Genomic DNA, 22464 nt, shown 5'->3' on the forward strand with positions numbered 1-22464 from the left:
CAATTTTTATTAGCAAACTGGCCCCACTGTATTTGCAGATGTGACACTAATACTGTTTGGGGGCTGTGCAGGATTTCTGCCTGACCTACATCTGAGAAAGCCATCCACATAATATGTCAAGAAGGAAGCTTGTCACCATACAAGTTGTTTCCACAGTTCACTACTGCAGTTGCCTGTCCTACATGAACTCCATAGGCTAATAGGAATAATCTCATTTGGAGCACAAAACTAAAAGAAAGTAGAACTAAAGTATCCAGCAAGGAATCCCTCGCAAAGAAACCCTGGGATGTTTCTGTGTTAGTTTTAAAGGTTAAAAGTCTTTAAACAGGCTGAGTGACAGGGTTCTGCATACTTTTGCAGCCTGTCAGACTCTCTGTGGTTGTTGCAAAGACATATATTACAAACATGACACAGACTTCTTTTTGTTTTAAATCATCTTTCCATTATTCTGTGCTTTTTCTGTGCTTAGAGATCACAGATCCTTCATCACCTCACTTCTGCTCATTTTTACACATCACATCACTTAAATTTCCAGTGTGCGTCTGCAGACCTTGTAGCCATTTAAATATATAACTTGAACCCTGAAGGCCCAACTGTGTGTGCCAAGGGCAGAATAAAGCTACACCAAAATGTTGGCAGTGCTGAGAAGACACTTTATCTAATGAACACTCAAATGCCTCAGTGTTTGGGAGCAACTGCTGCCAGGGTTATGAGGCACAGGACACAGCTGGCTCCCTCTGCTCCCCAAGCACCAGGAGCATGCTCTGTATGAGCATGAACGGGTCTTGCTCCGCATTTGGATGAATGGGACAAAAAGGAAGGTCCTCATCAACCTTCTCTCTCATAGAAACAGTCTGAGCTGGAAACAGCTTGTCCCTGAGTCCCTGATCACATGCATAAACCATGCCTTACTTCTGAATTAATGTACCATACAGTCATAAGTGCATAGATGCTTTCTCTTTAACCATACAATAACTGAGTATTTAGAAAAAAGAAACAAAAAGGCATATTGTGTTGATTTTTTTTTTCCTATTTTCAAGGTGCTTATATGCTCAAACTTTGGGCCAGCATCAGTTATGCCTGATAGCTCTCCAAGGTATAAGCACAGGTTAGGCAATCTTCAAATTGAGCTGTAAGTTTTGTTTCCAAAAGTGAATAAAATCCTTCCTTGTGCCACACAGAGCTAGGTTTGCAGATGTTCTCCATGACTTGCAACTGAATGTAATAGCAGTGGTGGGTACATTAGACCGGAGCACTGAAGGCTGGAGACCCTGCTTTATTAGCATCACAGATGGACCGCACTGCCACAGCCTCAGTATATTCTCAGTACCTTCTTACCAATTAGGTTAAACACAGCTCTGGAGAGAGCACTTCATGGGTGAAAGCCTAATGTTTACTTTATGATTCTCTACCTTTCAGTCTCTGTGCTATGGCTGCTACAACAGCTCATTAGTATTAATTGGTATAGTCTTTTATGACACTTGACAAGCAGAAACCATTCCCATATCACCAGTTCATTCCAGAGGCACAGATCCCACCCAGAGCCACCAGTCTGAATTAGTTCTAGGCTAGTGACTAGCATGGCGACGCTTGATATCCTCATGTTGATTCAATGAGCTCTTACTAGCATAATTGCAGCATATTAGCTCAAATAAGTGTAATATTACTTTGCTAGCAGTTTAAGTATCTTTTTTTTAGTAACATTCAATGTTCAGTTAGGAAGCTACTTATATTCTCTGAAGAATCACAGAAAAATATTTGACCCCTCAAGAATAAATAATAAGTATTTACATAAATTCAAAATACCATAACACTGAGCTATCAGTACACCAAAAAAATGATGTAGGTCCTGCAGTTATGTATTTCAGAAGAAAAGAGTTTTGCTAGAAGACATGCCTGGTTATAATATATATAATATATAAGATTGTAAGGTGAGTTGCTGTTTGTCTTTTCACAATGCAGAACAGATGTAGAATATTTTCCTTATATAGTACCTTGGCTGCACCAATAAGATCATCTCATATAAAACATAACACTGTTGTATAAAACAGAAAACACTAACAACAGTTTTTTAATACATTCTGAGAAGTATAAAAACATTACATAAATAATAAACACACTCTAAGAAGTCATGAACATCTACAACTTAAAGACATCAAAAATGTCAGTTCAAGCTCTTGTCTTACGACTCATGGGCCTTCTAAAGATCTCAGCTCGCTACAAACAGAAAGGAGAAAAAAGGAAAATGAGGTTCAGAGACTCCTGATATATCCACAAGCAACTCCCTCCATACCTCGTAAGTCCGTATTTTAAGCAGGTAAACAGTCAAAATCTGTTCTGTTTATGTAATTGACATTTTAAAATATCAATAAATCAAAGTGAGCAAAATCATATCCTAAAAACTTGCAACTGTTACAAGACATTCCTCTTAGTTCTGAATACTGTATAACACCTTAAAGTTATTGCCTCCTGACTCTCATATGCTCATAATAGAAGAAATTGGCTTCTGACAATTGCATATGCCAGTTAGGCCAGCTTCAATTAACTACTTTTAATTCTCCGGTACTTTTGTTCTTCTAGCACTGCTCCTTGGAGCACACTTCCAAATCTCCACTAAAATGAAGCTGAAGACTCTCACTGTACTGTCTACAACAATGTTGAGAGCAGTAAGAGAACCTGTGATTGTTGCCTGTCTGGTGTGTAACACACCGCTGTGCCCAGATCTCCCAGCTCGTGGTAATCTGATTTGGTAAAAGCATGTGCAATGGCAAAGCTCTGTGCAGAGAAGCAAATGGTGATGTGGAAGCAGAAGAGACACAATCTGCACCTTAACAGGGATGCCCTTGGCTTGGTTTATCACCTTGTACGCAAATCTAGATATGTACAGGCAGGGCAGGTGTCTTCAGACCAGCCTCCTGGGCTGGTTCTTGCTCCCACAGGGCCTGATTCAGAACAGCACGGACGCGCTCACCCTTTCCTCTGTGCTGCTTATCCCTGTACCTTCCTCAGCAGCCTCTCAGGCTGAAAGCCTCTGAAGCAGGCACGATGTCTCTTGTTCTGTTTGTAATGCACCAAGCACCAGAGGTTCACTCATGGGACTCCCAGATGTCACAGTAATTAAGAGTTTGTTCATTTAGTATTACTCATAGACAACTACGTGAGATAACTATTGGGAAGACACTGTGTTTATTCAAGATACTGTCATTGCTTAATAAAGTAATCTTATAATTAGTCCGAAACATTGAAAATTTTTAACTCAAGGAAAACATGCTTAAAAAATGTCAGGGTGTCCTCACTATCAAATTTCAGTAAGTGTCCAACATTTGAGAAACTGCTTCATGAGGGAAGTAGTTATTTCATTATGTGCTCATCAGTAAAATATTTAGAGATAAAGATGTTCTTAATCAAAATCTTTCAAGGTTTGAGAACAAAGCATACAGAAGTATTTTTAACTGTTGGAATGAGCCACTTTTCCACATTTGCATCCCTTTTCTAGATAACAGGAATAGTTTATGTTTGTATTTATCACTGCTATGAAAATCACAGCATTTATTTACCTGATAGACACAGAGCTCATGTCTCACAAGTTGTACTTTCATACTAGCAATCTAGAGCAGGAGCTGTAACAGAAGGTCTACACTTACATCTCGAAAAAGTATTTTTGCTGCCTCATTAATGTTACACCAGAAGTTAAAAACTTTCTGATCTGATTACACATAGGCACAGGACAGATGTCTACAGATGGTTTTGGGTGGATGACTGTGAAACCGCAACAACTGCAGCCACATACAAAAAAGACCTGGAGCAATGCGGTTTATTTCCTTTGCTGCCACTGATTACTTTGCACAGCAACCAGAGCCTAATTTCCACTCCAGTTTGTGCCTCGAGAAGTTTTACTTCAGTGATCAGACCCTGATTCACAAAGGTATTAGAAATTCACACATGGTGCTCCCACTGCACATTTTCATTTGAAAAGAGGTGAGTGGTCTCCAAGAGGGTCACATTTTAGCTCTGCAAACTGCTCCTTCCTAGGCTAGCTTCAATACTGCAAAGTAGTTGAGCTGAAATCTTTCCTGAGTGGTGTTCCTGGCTAGGGTTTTTTAAAGGAAAAATTAAACACAACACACAAAGTAAATAATTATTAAAAAGCACCTGTTTATTAAAAATCGTCATCGTTTGGAGTGTCCAAAAGCAGATGTTGACACCATTTGAGTACCGCAGTGGTAAACAGCTGGAGAAAGCTGAATTAAACATTTCTGATTAAATTAGTGAGTTATTCAAGTTGTAAGAGGAACTCCAGTTCTTGGACTGAAGCTGTGAACTCAGTGAGGCTAATTTACTATTCCACTGTCAGTGCAAATCTGTTGGGGCAAGAAGTGGGGGAAGAAACAAGCAGGTTGCATCCCCTTCTCTCCTGCACACCTCTCTGCTCTAATAGTGCACTATGCAGACACACGTCCTGCCTGGAAGGTCGGAGCTGTCAGGCTGTTCTGATACCCACATAATTCCATGCTCCTATTTGAATCACAGTAATCCCTAACACAAATAGCCGACTGAACAGCACTGTGCAGAAACTATGGGCCAGATTCTGCTTAAAGTTCTGATGAAGCAAACCCAGCTTTATGAACACTGACAGCTTGTGCAGATTTAAACCTTTACCTAGGGATCATGACTGAACATAGTAGCGTAGATTATATTTGCATTGTACATAAAAAATTACACCTTTTTGTATCTGCCCCCGAGTTTTGTGAAGCTTACTTGTTTTAAAATTATCTGTGTTCAGAAATTCTACATGAAAGGCATTTAACTTAATTGGATAATCAGATTTGTAAGCATTGATATTTTGAAGTGGTTTACTGGGTAACAGCTAATTTCCCCGTGGGATGTGCAATGCACTAACTACCCTCTCCTCCTCTCCAATGCTGGCAGCATATAAGTATTTGAAAAACTCTTAAATCACTAGCCATTAAGAAACACTAATAACTTGACTGGTGTCATACATAATTTATTATCATGAGACTACCGTAGCCTGGATCAGCATGTCTACAAACTCTGAAACTGTTGGGGTTTCTTCTCAACTTCAATGACTTCTGCTAGTATTTCAAGCTGCTACAAACTACCAGGCTGCCAGTACTGCCATTTACCAGGAAATTTTACTTCTCTGATTAGGACAGCCTGCCCTTACGTATCTGTACAGTTGTTCACAGACAGTAATCAGAAATAGGAGCTGTAATCAGGAACAAGTAATATTATGAAAGAGCAGAGAAGATAATCTGCCTTGCAAAGAAACTAATTTACCTGCTGGTACTATCAGCATTATGAAAATTAAGGGGATTGGCATTCATACAACAGAGGAAAGCTACCCATTCATTTTAGCTCATGGTCACAGGGATTGAATTTGCATTTCAGAGAAGTAGTTCAGTTCACTTGAACAGGAATGTGTGTATATTTCAAGACAAAACAGAGTACTGTGGAGCTAGAAGGCAGACATCTGGTTTCTAAAGAAAGGAAATCTCACTGATTTCAACAGCCTTTTTTTGGTAGGATTCTGCTAAGAAAGTTGGTGACAAATTGTTTGATCCTGCCTGCACCAATGAAACAAAATCTCCTGAAACAAAATTTTAAGCCATACCGAGATGAACAGAAGTGATCTGTATTCAGTAGTTTAAGCTGGACCTGTCTGTGCAGTATTGATAGCAATGGAATTAAAACTGTTGGATTACAGCCAAAACATACCAAAACCATTCTCATGAAGGTGGATTTGAGTAAGTCACTTAAATACAACAAGATAAAAGTACATTTAAACCCTCTACCCATCAAAAAATATTACAGCAGTTTACAAAGTATGTTTCTACAAAGTTGTGTTTACTAAGAGAAGGAAGAAGTTTTAGAATGTCCTTCTCTTACATAAAATCCCACTTTTCCAAGTGGGTTCTACTCCAAAATCACAGAGAATTAGAAAATGGCAGGTAAGGACTCTCACAAACTTTAAGACATGTAGCACAAATTATAGAGTTTATAGAAACTTATAGAAAGAAAGCGTAATTCTCCATCAGTTGTTTGCTGTGAATTTAAAGCTGATGAAAAAAAAAAAAAAACCCAGAAAGAGGGCAAACTACTACTTCTTCCCTCCCTGAAAAAGAAATGTAACTTCCAAGAGTGGGAACACTTGTTCTCTGTTTCTTTACATCCTTACACCCCAGGAAACAACAAGCTCTGGCAGAGGAAATACAAGTATTAAACTGAAAACACATTGGTTCCCCCACCATCCATTAATTCAGCCACTTGTAGCATTTCCCTGAGTGTGATATGCATTGGGGGCAGGTTGCTTCAAGCAAGGAAATCCAATTACACCTTAACTGAAGACCCTGGTTTTATTAACAAACATGAATATAGCTAAAGAGGAAATTACTTAAAAACTTTAATCTTTCTGTATTACCTTTATCAGTGCTTCCTGAATATACTGTCTTGCAAAGGATTCTTGTCTATTTAATTTTCTTTTGCTATGATGGTAGACTGCAAGACAACAGTTTTCCCATTATGTAATATGTCTAGAGAGTTGGCGAACAACTTACATTAGTTAGCTAACAAACTCCTCAGAGCTGCAAGTATCTTCTTTGATTAATATGAATTTCTCCACTAGGATGGGATCACATTCCTAGCAACTTTTCTACATAAATCACTCCAGCAGGATCATCACAGATGTCACATATAAATTAAATTTGCTTTCAAATAACATTACTTGACCCTAAATAACCTAGATTCATACTGCAATCAATAACAATTTATACATTTATCCCATATGCCTTGGGGTTTCACATAAATAACATTAGACTGTTAGAATATTGTCCTGATTCTTCTCTCATCTGTGTTATATCAGAAGTAAACAAGCTCAGAGAGATGCATCCTTCTGCCATAACCTCAACATGCCTCCCTGAAACCCACAAAAATTGCAAAGAATCCCAAAAGCAACCCACTATTCCCCACCAAAAAAGCCACCAACAAACCCCCCATACATAGACACTGCCTTTATAATGGATCTTACAGAAAACACGGGTTAGTTATGTCTGAAGATCTACATACAATAGTCTAGGGAGGAAATTTATGCTTTATGCTTTACAACAGAGTCAATCTGCAAATAACGATTGACCCGAATTACTCTAGCAGCAAACCCTACATTTTATGCTATCACCTGGTGGCACTGTAATACAGCCTTCCAAACCTCTGTTTCCAGGGCCTGGCTCCTGGGAAGGCACATTGTGCTGTTGTTACCCTGGGGTTACACAGGCCCTCCCCAGGAACGTGTGGGATGGAAGAAGCCAACTGACCTGGACACCGGTTTTTGCTTTGGAGTTAAAAACACAGCTGCCCCCCCCCCCCCCCCCCCCCCCCCCCCCAACAGGCATGTTGCTAGCTTGACATTTGGGAAGAGCACTTATCTAAACTGCATCTCAAGGCTGGTGTTGGTATAAATAATAGCAATTTGCACATACATTTCATATTTCTGATAACTTCTGCCTTAAGCAACAAAGTAGCAAGCTAACAGGACATGGGGGGTTTCAATGGGATAAATGCCAGAAGAAAGCTGTAGCATTACTGCAGATGGTTTTAAGGGAACTCGTTTCATTGAGCGGATGAACATGAAGATCACGTAGTATAACTCCCCAGCAAATAAGAATCATTGTAAATATTAAGTCTGTTCTGTTTGTAGAAATAATATATTTTCACTGTTTCCTTTAGCAAAGATAAACAACCTATACATTGTGTTAAAAAAAAAAAAAAAACAAACAACAAAAAAAACCACAAAAAGCACCATAATGTGCATCTCCTGTCTTCCAGAGCACACATATAGTATACTAATTTACAGGTAGTAGTATATAATTTATGAATATTCAAAACTTGAACATCAGTCGTGCTGTTAAGCAACAGATACCTTTTCAGTGTATGAGGTTAGATACCACTATACATAGTTTTGCGTTCATACATACTATGTGCATTGGTTAGAAAACCATGATCCCACTGAAGTCTCTAGCAACTAAAAATCAAATCATATTTATATTTTTTCCTCTGTGTTTTTAAATTCTATTCACACATAAGTCATCCTGACAGTAGAAAAGGGGCAAGTATCGCATCTACAAGTGTGTGGGTACCTAAAAATGCTAAATGTTTCTGCCCTTTCCTCCTCACAAGAACATAACTGAAGGAAAGCACTTCTTATCAGTATATTTGAAATGAGATTTCTGCATTTTTACTAATGAAGTAAATTAGCTAGAAAGTCTCTCCCTGTTCTTCAAAATTAAAAATGTCTTAATACCAAATGTGATTGACAGGAATGTCATCAGCAGAACAAGTATCAGAAGTACAATGGCTGATTTTATTAACAACTCTGGATTATAGCACGAGACAGGGCTTTTCTGATACACTGCATAATTTTTCAACCTCTTCTCAAGTGAACTTTTTCATAGCTTCTCTCCTCATTCCCTGGGCTCTTTTCTCATTTGCCTGCACTCCCACCCTTTTGCTGCTTTCTTCCGTATTGGCGCTTCACTGACTCTGCACTCCTCATACCTGCAGTGCTGCCCATTCCTTGTCTCCAGTACCTTTACCTCAGCAACTGGATATCGCAGAGCTTACTAACTCGTGGTTTATTCAGATGAATTATAGATCCCTCAGACATGATTTAACCATGTGAAATCATCTCTCAGCTTTTGTTTGCTAAGTAATATAGATACAAGTTTTAATAAAGAGCTTTTGTTCTCTCCTAATGTAAGACAGTTTCCCTATAAAAATAAAATTAAACATCTTTTTTTCAAGTTGTCCCTACCTGTCATTTAGCACACACACCCCGCCCCCAGAAAACTATAACAATTAAATCATTACAAAAGAACTTACTCACAGCATGTTGTTCTTGCCAGTGAAGAGAAAAATGCTTATTGCCCTGAAGAAGAAATTGGCAAACTATCCAAAAGAAAATGAAATTATTCTTTTTCTGTCTCTGGTAAATGAAATGAGAAAATCAATGTGATGGTATTTATGGCAATAAAATAGTGAAGGGGATGGGGCTTCTAAAAGACCATCAAAGCAGGAACCCTGTTCAATGAATACTGAGACACTGAGCTGAATCCAATCCACTTTTATTAATGGAGTTTATTAGAAAAAGTGTTTTCTGGAAGGTTAGTTACAATCAAGTGTAATAAGGACATGTATTCCTAAGAATATGCTGTTCCACCAGATGTACTGTCATTTGAAAAGCCAATCCTTCAGACAACCCTGTCAGAGAAAAACATATTCTTCCTCTCTTGCAAGAGACTGCTGTAGGGTTTGAGGTGAGCCCTTCCCAAATTACCTATCTGAACTCTCACACTTTGTACTTGTGATGAGTTACAATCCCATCTGTAACCCGTGAAAAGAAATGTTGTATGTAAAAACAGGCCAAACTACTTGGCTTACTTGGCTTGGTTTGTTTTCCAGCAGACAATGAAACCTTTGCTAATAAGAAATAAGGTTTATCTTTTACAACTGTTATATTATTCTCCTCTATCTGACAGGTTTGGAATGTATATATTTAATACTAATTAAAAAAACCCATGACGAATCAGTACAGGTTTAGGTCAGCATCAGATAATGCGAGAAAGTTGTTCTACTTTAACTAAAAACTATCAAATCCAACTCAGTTGTGGATTATGTAGTTGCAACCCCACAGGGATCTTTTTCTACCAGAGCCGAGTTTGGGCTACACCACTAACTGCCTTCTTGCTAGCTCAGAGGCAGCAGTGGTGTCAATCAGTATTTCCTCAGGGTTCACACTGGTGATGGTTTCTCTTTGAGATCCCAGCAGTTTTTAATACCCAGATGATCTTAACGTTAGCAGCTACATTGGGAAGTCTTGACTTGTGAACAGTGTCTCATGTTTTATTAAAACATGAGTTTCTTGTTGTTAGATAGAACATTTGTCATTTAATTTGTAGAATGAATTTAAGCCAATTTCTCAAAACACTGCCTGATTTTCTTAGTACATTTAAGTTGTATGTTTACAAAAATGACTATACAGAGGACCTATTTTCTCTCAGACTTATTCAGAGTAAAAAGATAAAAAACTTGGCATACTACCAAAAAACGAATCTCGGCACTTTACATACATTTACATACAAATGAAAAGGGACAATAATTTAAACTATAGGTAGATCACAAAAGCACCTAATTACATAGCCAGGTGGTCACACATGTTCTTAAACAAATGTATGGCTAAACTACCCAAAAAACTCCAAGTCAACAACTCTTACAACAAATCATACTTATCACATTTCCTCAGAAGAGAAATGAGACTGTCATTCCTTCTTCTGCAAATCAAAAGAATAGAAAAATCTCTCAAGCATATTAATTAATAAGATTCATTGGAAACAGTGGGATGCTGCCACTATTTAGTTTTCATGAACATATCTGGCCAATTAGTATCTGAATTTATAAGATGGCTTCTCTCATAAATGTTGAATATTTTATGCTTCTAAAGTCTTTGCATACTCCTGTGTGCATATTAATGCTTTCTAATTGTGGAACGCTCAATAGTACAATAACTCCATGATAAAATCTAACTGTTCTTCCTGGCCCAAGATAAAAATCAGTGTTTAGCAACAACATTCAGTTCCAATAGGTTTTTTCAGAGGAGAGCACAATAACAAGCCAGTTTGTTAAAATCCAGAAGAACTTAATAGCAAGCTGTCCTGGAGCTGAACCTAACCCAGCAGCTCTGTCTCCTGAAAATTACATCCCGTTCTTATTTATCTAGCAATATAAAGACAAAGCTAGAATACATGAAAGAGTAAAAATTAACTGAAATTTTTTTTTATAATTGGCAGCAGAAGAGAAAGCTTTTCAAACAGCTTGTTTGGAGCCCAGTATTTGCTAGCAGATATTTGGTAGCTACTCAAGTTCAGGAGCCGGAAATATTAAGGTAGGTGGGGTCTGTCCCAGTACAATAAGTATGGCTTGAATTTGATCACTGCCAGACTCACATGAAAGCAAACTGCTTGTAGGGGAGTGAGACAGTCCCACTGCATCAGCACAGGCCATCCTGCGTCGACACAACGACAGTATTTGAAACACTGTTGATGGCAACAGGTACTGGTCGTGCCTTTCTCACCAAGGACTGGGGAGGATTGGAGGTTGTCAGGTGTTACCCATTCACAGCATTAGCTGGATTTGGCGACTCTGTCGCTATATTCCAGACCGACTTCTGCTTTAGTGTAGTTATCCTAGAATAAGTAACATCAGACTTTGGTCTTAGATAGCGTGCTCACATATACATTGTACGAAAGGAAGCTTGCTGTCTTCACCATCTCAATGTTAGCTCCAGAAGGAAGGGAAGTCACTGAGATTACCTGCAGCATCTGTGCTTTGGTCCTTTCCAAAATGTCTTTTTCCACCTCTGCCACCCATCTCTACAGGCGTTTTTATGGATTTAAAGAAAGCTTAAGGGAACAAATAAAAAATATACCAAGACATATTATATCAATAAACTTGGGTCTCTGAATAAAATCATAGCTTTCATCATACTTCCACGGAGAAATGATCCCTAAACCAGAAATATCAGACTCCCCTTGCACTAACATGTCTTCCATGATATTTTAAGAACTTTTACACATTCTTTGTTTGTTTGTTTGGTTCCTTTGTAAGAGTGGGAATCAGAAGAACGAGTAATGAATTCAACTACTTTAAACTCTTTCCTTTTAATTTAAAAAAATCACAATTTTTTATAATCAGTTTTAAAGAGGTTGTTTTAGCTGTACAGAATTATCAAGCTGTCTGGAAACCCCACATTTGATTTAAGAAATAATAAAATCTGAATAATCACAACAGGTGCTTTGGTGTGATAATATTCCCTCTTCTCATAGAGAAGTTTACCAGATAAAATAATTTGAAATCAATGTAGCCTAGCAGTCCATGATGAAGACTGCAAAATCTGGGCTCTTATCAGTGGCTGAGTAAAGCGTTCTCTGCTGATACAAGTAGTAAGCTAGGAATAGCCCTCTGCCTGTGCAGGAAAACTCACTTCCTCAGATTTCAAGCTTGAATCAGGCTGGGAAGGACCTCAGGAGGTCTGAAGTTTAAACACATGTCAAAGCAGGGTCACCTATGAAATCAGTCCAGGTTGTTCAGGGCTTTACCCTGTTGGGTCTTGAAAACCTCTCAAGATAGAGACCACATGACCTCTCTGTACATCCTGCTGCACTGCTTGACTCTCCCCATGGGAGAAAGCTTTTCCTCATATTAAGTCTAAATAAATCTCTTACGTATCAGTTTAGGTCAGTTAGGACAATCACCTTGCCATCATCCTGCCATCCACAACTGCAATGATCAGACTACTAGATATCTTCTTTGTAGCCTCCTTTCAGATAGTGACAAGCTGCTGTAAGGTCCCCCTGACTCTGTCCTTTCTCCAGCTCCCTCAGGCTTTCCTCATAGGGCCCCTGATCATCTTGTCGACTACTGCCTTTTGAGTTTTTCCAGCCATCAAGAAGTCCAATGACTTAGGCCATAATGCCTCAACATGGACACAGGGATGCTCTCAAAGATGATGACCATGACAAAACATAGTATTTGCTAAAGTAATAGTTGATGGCATCTACCAGTCTCCCATCATTCACAGTTCTCTTCATTTCATCTCAGAGAGCAATAAATTTTGAAAAGCATGACTTAGCCATTGTAAAGCCATACTGGCTAACTATTCCAAATCACCTTCTCCTTCATTTGTCCAGAAATAGCTTTAAAGAGTATCTGCCCCATGATTTTCCTAGAGACTAAAAGTGAGGCTGCACAGCCTATAGTTCCCTGGATAATACTTCTTGCCCTTTTTGAAATGGGGTGTAGCATTTGCCTTTCTTCAGGCATCATGGACTTCCCATGATCTCTGTGACTTTTCAAAGATGCTAGAGAGCAGCCTCACAATGACTTCAGCCAGCTCCTTCAGCATGCTTCATATGTATGCCATTGGGTCCCATGGACTTCTATGGATCGAGACTTTTCTCAGGAGATCCCTGACTTAGCCCTTTCCCACGACCAGTAATCATTGTCCTCCCCGAGCCTCCAGGCTCAAAAGCCTCAGCCTTATCTGCACCTGCTGTCACTAAATCACCCACCTATTTCAGCACTGAATCCACATTTTCCTTGTTTGTTCTTTCACTGTTAGAAGGAAGACTCTGCTATTTCACAAGACTCGTAAGACTAGTGCTCAAGGCATATTTGAGGTTAGAAATCATATCCTTTTTTTCAGTCATTTTTCCCTTATACAGAATACCTCCAATGAGAGAGAGACTGAAGGTGATGCACCCTCTATCAGCCTAGAGTTTACGGGTCAGATCAGTTTCTCTTTTTTCCTCCCTTAGAGATTAAAATTTTAGTATCCCAAGAGTACACACTATTAGCTGATCTTGCAAGTTGAGTAGCTTGCCTATAGAACTATAAAAGATTTCAGCTTTGTCCTGATGTAAAAGCAAGGAAATTATAAAATCCTGAAATACTTTTTGCCCCAAATGACTCAGCAGATGATATGATAGCGATCTATACGATTAAAAACAAAACCAGATGCTAAGAAAAGGGACATGCTGAGATGAAAGGACATTAATGAGCATCACTCTTCTGGTGGATGCTGTCTCGATAGCTCAGAACTCATTTGTATTCAAAGGATACACAGAGTATTTGTAAAGGACAAAAGAAGGATACAACATTAAAAACTGGCTTTTAATGGCTCCAAGTTTTAAAATCTAAAAAAAAGAGGAAAACAAAGACAAGAACAAATGCATGCTTGCTCATCCAGAGTAGCTATGTGATCTGAATCACTAATAAAAATCTTCAGGAAAGGTGAATGAGTAAGAGTTTTGCATAGTTACTGTTGCTATGAAAGCCACTTTCCTTATTATCAACACGTTCCTCAAATTATTTCCCTTTCCTTATCACTCATAAATAGGTAATGAGGTACTAGGAAAATGGCCACCTCCCCTAAAAATTTCTGAGATTGTGTTTGAAAAGAAGCAGTCAGAATGATGTTCCCAAAGAAGAGAGTTTCAATAAGAAAATTTTAAGTGCATTGAATGGGATAGAGTCAGATTCTGCAAATGTGTGTGAACAGCATCTGGATCCTCTGGGAGCTGGCAGCTTCACCTCCCATCTGTCCTTCTCTAAAAGGGAGAGGACACAGCCCAGATTTACAGCATCTACTGCACCAAAGTCCACCTCTTATCTAACAACTTCTAATATACCTACATATATTTTGTGCTTTGCTAATATTAGCAACAAACAAGAAAGTTTATTGTGCAAATAGGAGAAAAAGTGGGTATTCAGGAGCTACTACAGAAAGGAACTGCATTCAATTCTGCAGAAGAGTAGAAGCAAATGTATTCAACTGCCAGACAAGAAGAACCATTCAAAGACATGTTTGGAAAGAAGGTGGAGTATTTTTTGCAGGAAAATCTCTCTACAGTAAATACACCAAGTATTTAGTAAATAAACCAAGCATGTCCCCTAAAAAGAGTAAGATATTCCTAGAGCACCCCAAATAAAACCTGTCAGAGCAGGAAGGGATTTGAGCGCTAAAAAAGAAATAGCCACAATGTCTGCCCTTCACATAAGTTTTATGCTTATGTTGGAGAAGGCAAGAGGCAACTCCCTAACTTTGTTTTTAATCAGTGACTACAATAGCAAGTAGTCCCATGAGATAAACCCCCTAAGATTTTTAGCTTGATTCTAAATAAGCATATATTTTTAGGTGCAATGATGTTCTCCTTTTCCAGTTTTGCATCCAATAGCAGATTCACTGTGACGTGGAGCCATAGACCAATGGTCTACGGTGCTGTCACACTGGCTCTTGAAAATGGCCACGCTGGTCCATGACTGACAAAGCTCCATCAGAATAAGAGATCTCTGACACATGAAATCACTCCTTGAACTGATGTTAGTCCTGCAGAACAATTTCATATTAGCAGATAGTGTGACACCATATAAATTTAGTAATAAATGTGGATTAATCCACATTTAATCTGGCAGCTCTGACATACTTTAAAGCAAGTAATAATTTTATGGAAGCAGCCTGAAATGTAGTTAAACAGAAAGAAAGTGAATCTATTGCACATGTAAACAATATGATATTTATTTATGCTTCCAACTCATTGTAAAAGTGCTGAATTAACTGGACTCACTTGAAAGCATATAGCACGAGGGTTAGGTACAGTTACATCCACTAAATAGTAGCTGATCAATTTTCATTTAGTTCTCCCTTTCATAACAGGAGGAACAGACTATGACTTATTAATCACATGACAAAAAGATTTTGCTTTAGGTTTCCCCATAAAATCTTTTCTGTGATACTCTCTATCACTCTATGAACACTCTATTATACTGTTTTGTGCATTAATAGTTGTTCTTGTGACCAGTCATTACTTATATTTATATACCATTAAATTCTTTGGAAGATCCATCTTCTTTTCAAAATAATACATTTTGAAGTACTAAATTAGTAGTAAACTAAACTAATCCCAACTAAATTTATGTAAACTATGTACTGAAACTCTCTCTCTTGCAAACAGGATTAGGAGTAAGAAAAGTCTTCTCCTATTTATTATTTTGGCATTAGCTACTAGACACTTGTTTTGGAAAAGTTGTCAACTAGTATGTATTTATTCAGAGTTGCTTATCCCAAAAGCTTCATTTCTCTTCAATGCTGATTTTATATCAGTTAATTCCACTACTCTGAATAGGTAACATATCGATATTCAAGGAATATACAAACGTAGAGTACTAATATGGCCAGGTCAAGATAATAGAAAATATTTTCTGTATTAAGATTTCTGATGACCTCATTTGCAAGAGAGAGAGAAGAAGAAAAGGGCTTGTTCCTGGGTTGTTGGTTTTTTACAAATGAAATATGTAATAAATTTTTTAAAAATTAACCACTGGAGCAAAGGCAACTTTGGCGATTAGTATTTCCCAAGTGTCCTCCTGCTGTATATTATGTACACATATACATACTCATGCATTCTGCCTAAATTAGTAAGTGTGTGTAGTTGTAGCAGCAATACCTCCCATGGAGGATAGAGATTATACCAACAAAAGATGCCTCCTGAGACAGTTGTCTTTTAAATGAAATAAGCACTGCTAGCAGAAACCTGTACACCAATGTTTGTATTAAGCCTTTTATTAGAAGATACAATAAAAATGTATTTACATGTACAATAAATGCTGCATTTCTCCTTTTCCCACCAACACTGTACTCTAACAACATTTTTCCAGTATGAACTACTGTCCTGCTTTGTGATTTCTAGAATAAAGAAAATATTTTTATGCAACCATCCTATTTTTAAATAATGCATTTACTCTATACCAGTGCGGCAGTTTTATTTTAATGGCAAACAGAACAAAAGAAGGCCTTTTACAGCTACAAAACCAGGGTTACTAGGTAGACAGATACCTCTAAGAGGATATACCCAGTAGACTAAACACTATACACTAGGCTTTCATGGCTTAATGAGAACCAGGGTGTACACCTCAAGTAGATGTCTTTATAGGGTATCAATATTATCTACTTCAGCCACCTTAATAAATTGCTAAACATATATTAAGTGTGGTCCTACAACCCTTCAGTTGGGTCTTACAAGCAACACAGCTGTGATGCTGCATCTCGGCTAACTGCAAGCCCAGCTGTGGGCTGGATGTGGCATTACGCTGATATAGCCTTCCTGCTTTGAATTCAGGTTATGCATACAATTCTCCATTGTATAATATTCCAGCCCACTTTTTAGAGTGCTGAAACCTTCTTTTTCTCTTTCGAGGGAGTTGCTCAACAATAAGCTCCTCAGAAATAAGTGGCCTGAATTTTTAAGTGCCTGAAGCATCTAAAAAGTCTAATTTTAGGTTTTTATTTTTAAGTGTCTTGGGTGCTGTTTCTAGAGTTCTCCAAAAAACTTCATCCAGCCCACCATGCAGACTGTTTTTCCTACACTCGCCTTATTAATCTAGGAGCTCCCACTCAATTTCTTCACACCAGTTCAGCACTGGAGGTGCAGGAGCCTTCCTGCCTGCTGAGCCTGCCATATGGAAGATTTATTTCTCCCCCTCACTGACTCTCCATTTTCTCTTTCATTTCATCCGAGCACACAACTTGTTCCCCATTGCCTGTTCCTCTCAGTTCTTCTCTCTCTTACCTACTTTTTCCCGATTTTTCAGAAATGAAAGTAAATTCATTAAGTTTGGGAAGCATCTGAGATGCAGTCTGTGGGGAAAATGAAATGCAATAGAAGTATCTTGTGGATAGCTCTCTACAGTATGAGTGGTGCTCATGAATTTTTAAAATCTCTTGGAATTACCAGGATATTCCTTCTTCATTAAACATTCAACTTTGAAAGGTCCAAGGTAAATCTGTGTACATGTAAGGTGGCACAAAAAATTAAATAATATCCTGATGCTACAGAGTATTTAGGAACACAGTCTGTTACACAATTGCCTGTATCTGCTCACAGTAGCTGCAAGCATACACAAGCTGCTAGAATTTCTTCTGTAAAGCATGTGTGTGCAAGGTTAATACTCACATGTCTTTGAGTCTGCAAAGCAGAGTTACATTTATATAAAGATCTCTGAAGTGCTTTCTGCATAGCCAAATAAAAAAAAAAACCCTGTATTTTTAAAATAATTTTGATTTTATTCTTTCCATGAGTTGATAAAGTAAAGATGGTTACACATTTCTTTATGCATAATTTTAAGCTGCATGGCTATTCAATAAAATGGGCAGCCATTAACAAAACTGCTAGGCCTTAAAGTTAAGTTTTAATAGGCAATGTGATGCTGACATTTACATTTTAAAATATATAAACTGTTTATATGCACACATCTAAATAGAAGTGCCATACTTCTTTTATATATGCACATTTGAGCCAGTTCTCATATCTATAAAATAACTTTTAAGATCATAATTACTGAAAATAAGTTGTTAAGGAAAATGAGAGTAACAGAAAACACAACTGGCATTTGTCTGCTCAAGCTCCATTAGTCACTACCATAAACACTGTCATTTGCCAATTTGGTCTGAGGTTAATGTAACAGAATACTACTTTTAAAACCAAAGCAGCAAAGCCATCCGAAAGCATTGGTTTTTAACACATTTTCTTAATCTATTTATCACAGTAATGATTAGTTCATGTTTCTCAGTCCTGGACACAGACTGCTTCTAGTAGAGAACATGCAAACAAGGGCAAAACAAGATAAAACCCTGTGTAATTGTATTAGGTCAGCAACAGGTCTAATGGGCTTGTTTAAGCTATTTAACAGCCACCTGTACAGAAAAGATCACTAGAATCTGGTATTTTTCTGTTTTAGAGTTCCAGCTCATTGCAGGTGTGTCAGTACATTCATTCCAGAAAGTAACAAACTATTTGATTAAACTTTGACTATTAGAAATAATTTTTGAGATAAGTCATAGAAAATTACTTTTAAATCAAGGGGGTGATATAGGCCATAACTTACAAGAATGATGAAGTTGATGGGAGCTCTAAAAAGATAACTATTATGTCTCTCAGGTTATCAAAGCCATAGACTCAACATCAGAACAACTCAGCCAGCACACCAACATATTCATCTGGTATCAGTACTGTGCTGTCCAAGATTAAACCTTTAATTTTCTCAATATTCAGGAATGTGTGCCATTAAACATTTGTGAAGATACAGAGAAACTCACTTCTTCAATTTGCCTGTCAGTAAAATTCAAACATTATGTAGTATGCAATAATACTGTCTCTAGCAACTTATTCCTTGTGGTTTAGGCAAGTCACATAGACACAGTTGTATGTATAAGAACATAAAGCCAATACATTTCCCACAGTGGGTTAGTCCGGCCAGGTCACGTCACTCCATGCTCTGTACAAGGATAACAGAAGATTATATTTAAGAAAAACTTGAAAGTTTGGCCACTTTCGGTGGTCTGTTCCCCTTGTACTTCCCCAGGGTCTACAAATGTTGTTCACAAATGTTAGCATCTGTTTATGGGCAAGTTGCCCACGAATGCTTTTGTCTATGGACATGCTGTCCATGTTCCAGCATGATGTGAAGAGAGGCTTTGGAGCATTCATCCCTGGAGACTGTCAAGACTCAGCAAGACAAAGCTTTGGCTGTTCAGATCTAGCATTGGCTGAAGTTGCACTTCACATTAGACACCAGACTATATAACCTTCAGAGATCTTTTCCAGTCTAAGTCTGTCAAATCATGTGCTGTGCAATATGAAAACAAATTAATCAAACGTATGAACAACATTCTGTTATTCCAGCACTGAGGTTAGATCCTAAGCAGCTAATGCTCAGACCCTGAGATCACTAGAAGCACCTCTTCATTACTAACATTGATAGAGTTCACATTATAAGCATTTTGTAACAGTTCCCAAAAGAAAATGCAGGTGAGTCAAATTTAAAAAGTAGATAAATGCAAACTTGAGTTTGTGCTTCCATACACTGACTGTATTTTGAGTGATCACAGAAGAACATTCAACTGTGGTCAATTTACCAGTAATATTTTTTAATCCTGAATTAGATTAAGAATGTATTTTGATGATGTGGTAGATTTCTCCTTTTGTTATTACTCATGCAAAACTCCCCCATTCCATCCCCTGCTTTAGGTATGTAGCAATCTTGGCATATCTTTGATATTCCTTTAAGATTATTTGGAGGAAGGAGCAGAAAAAAAAAGCCATAGGGCAATATTTCTTAGAGAATACATTTTAGAGTAAAAAAGCCATTCAAGTGCACTGATTTAACCATGCTTTGTCAGAAAACATGTTCTATACTGAAGTATAAAGTATTTATTTTAGGGTGCTATTCTCACACAGGATATGATAAATAGAATCTCCCTTAAAGGATTATGAAATTTGAGATTTTTAAACTAAAATTTTAGACCTATTGTCCAGAATGCTAATGCCTTCACTTTGCCTCATTCTTACTCATTTTGAGGTAGAAAGGATTGAATAATAACTGAAACTTCTGTGAGTTTTCAGAAGGCAGTTGTGCAACCCAATTTGAATGTAAGGCACCAAAAAATGCAAACACATACAAACATTCATCACTTAAAATACAGCCTTCATTATTAAAATGTGTAGATTGCTAATGCAGTTTCCTTCTTTAAAAACAATGTAACTTACGATGACAGTCAACTTCAAGGGGTTCAGACGTAATACAATGACAGGCAACACATTTTTCTTTACCTTTTAGACAAGTTAAAGACGCACAAATAGTTACCTTGGAACAGACAAAATTATCACATTATACTGCAATAATTCAACAGAACACAAACCCACAATTAAAATATATAACTTATTTTTCCTAAATCTGCTGATATTTTTTCTCTTTATAGCACAGCATTAGCATCCATCCCTTTTGTTTGTAGCACTCCCATTAGCACATATGCCTCTCACAAGCGTTGATGAATCTGACACAAACACTACAAGGCCACTCTCCACTCAGTTTTAATCAGGTGAGAAGTAAAATGTTGCCAAAGGAATCAGTCAGGCCCAGTCCCAAAATGATTTATGGGGAAGAAAGTTATGAAGCATCTTCTAGGGTGCCTAAGATTGTTTTACAAGAAACATGTAGATGCTGAAATCCCAGAAGAATATCCAGAAAACCAAAATATTCAGAAAAGGGTACACAGAAACCCCCATAATTAATCCCTCACACTCAGGAGGTCTCCTCCTTCTCCAAAATGGAAATCCTTTCTAACCAGGACTCTAATGCAATCTATTGTCAAAGGCAGTTATGTTCTTCCTACATCCTTCCTCCCAAAACTGCTTCTATGATTTCTTCAAAACTTCTTCTTGAGAAAAAAAACAGGCGGAAGAAAGAATTCTTGTAAACAGTGCAATACAAATAAAGCAGGTTAATTCTTCAGGCTACTTTGACATCAGCGTTAAGATATGAGATCTTAATACTCGCTGTGGGCATTTGTAATCTTAGTAACCAACTGCAACTGACCAAAAGAAATAAGCCACAAATAAACAGGAAGACATTGCCTTTTTAACAAGTATATTTGATTTTTTCTGTGAAAGAAAACTCACCAATGGTGTAATATCTCTTCAACTCACTCCTTCGTGGATTGCGCCTTTGGGTGTTTGCGGTGTTGTTCTGTTCCTCCTCAGAAGTAGCTGTCTTAGTTGCAAGCAAAGATTTACTGGGCTGAGGTGTTTGAGCTTCAGCTGCCACTGGGTTGCATCCTGGTGCACCAATATCCACTGACTGGGACTTTTTCTTTAATCTAAAGGCAATTTAAGGCAGTAAGGTATTACTAATCATCATTCTATGCCCCATTATGTATAGAATAAGAGCACTATATTCATTTTACAACAATTCGTGCATGTTGCAGTAGAACACAGAATAACAGTGATAAATTAGGCCTTGTATTAATTTCCCCTTTCAGCTCTTGTTACATCAGTTAAAGCACTTCCATCTTACATGTAGCTACAACTGTTAAACTGCTCTCAGATCAGCCTGCTGAGCTGCTTGAAGGATCAGTCCCTAATCTATTTCAGAGATGAGCTGCCAATACTTAACCTATCATTAAGTTGCCTGTCTTTAAGTTTCCACAGACAAGGAGAGTGAGTACAAAGAAATTAAATCCTTCACACAGAATTGCTGAAAGCCCCAAGAGAAAAGAACTGTGTTACTATCTTCTGAATTCAGACATTGCTCTACAGTTGCATTTCTCATTCTGCAGTAGTTTCAATGTGCTGTATCTCATGGAAACTCAAGAATCCAAATAACCCCAGGTACCATTTTGTGCACTGCAACATTAGAGGACAGAGGAAAATAAATTCTCTGTCTTGCAGCAGAAACTGGTGTTACTCAACTCGTCACTGGCATCCAGGTAGAGTACGACTTATTAACCACTATCTTCTGAGTCCAACCATCTAACCAGGTTTTTACCTATGTAGTTGTCCACACATCCAGACATAACATCATAATTTGGGTACAAGTATATTGTGAGAGACAGTGTCAAAAGCCTTGCTAAAATCAAGGCAAATGATATCACTCTCCATTACTCTCCAAATCTAGTCATTTTATCAGAGTTCTGAGAAAAACTCTCAAATCCTACTTCAGAGCGGTGATGAGTACACTCCCATCACTGAATCACGTAGTTCTGGCATCTCTGCTATTTCTAGCAACATAAAATAGAGGTTATTATGCTACTAGAGTTACTGAATAGAGACAAATGCTCTGTTATTATAAAACTCACTACATACGCACTGGATTTTGTCAACACTTCTTAAATTAAGGCTCTATAAGTGTATATAGCTGACTACATGATTTGATCCTGGAAATAATGAAGTTTATGACAATGCAGTGAGATATTGATTTGAGATGAATGGTTCATAATCATTCCAAAATTTTGAAGCAAGTGAAGTAAAACGATAAAGTTCTGTAATGTCAAAGGATAATTTTATT

At 37.8% G+C, this 22464-nt stretch overlaps 1 protein-coding gene across 7 annotated transcripts in view; it reads right to left on the reverse strand.

Annotated features, from left to right (window-relative positions):
* The window catches only part of OXR1 (oxidation resistance 1), a 291991-nt gene that overhangs the window by 120686 nt on the left and 148841 nt on the right, over positions 1 to 22464 (reverse strand). For all 7 annotated transcript variants that reach the window (XM_074898538.1, XM_074898537.1, XM_074898543.1 and 4 more), the window contains one exon: positions 21081 to 21277. In XM_074898538.1, coding sequence (XP_074754639.1) covers positions 21081 to 21277 — 197 coding nt within the window. The remainder of the gene's footprint in view (positions 1 to 21080; positions 21278 to 22464) is intronic.

This window comes from Athene noctua, chromosome 2, assembly GCF_965140245.1.
Source record: "Athene noctua chromosome 2, bAthNoc1.hap1.1, whole genome shotgun sequence".
Lineage (NCBI taxonomy): Eukaryota > Metazoa > Chordata > Aves > Strigiformes > Strigidae > Athene > Athene noctua.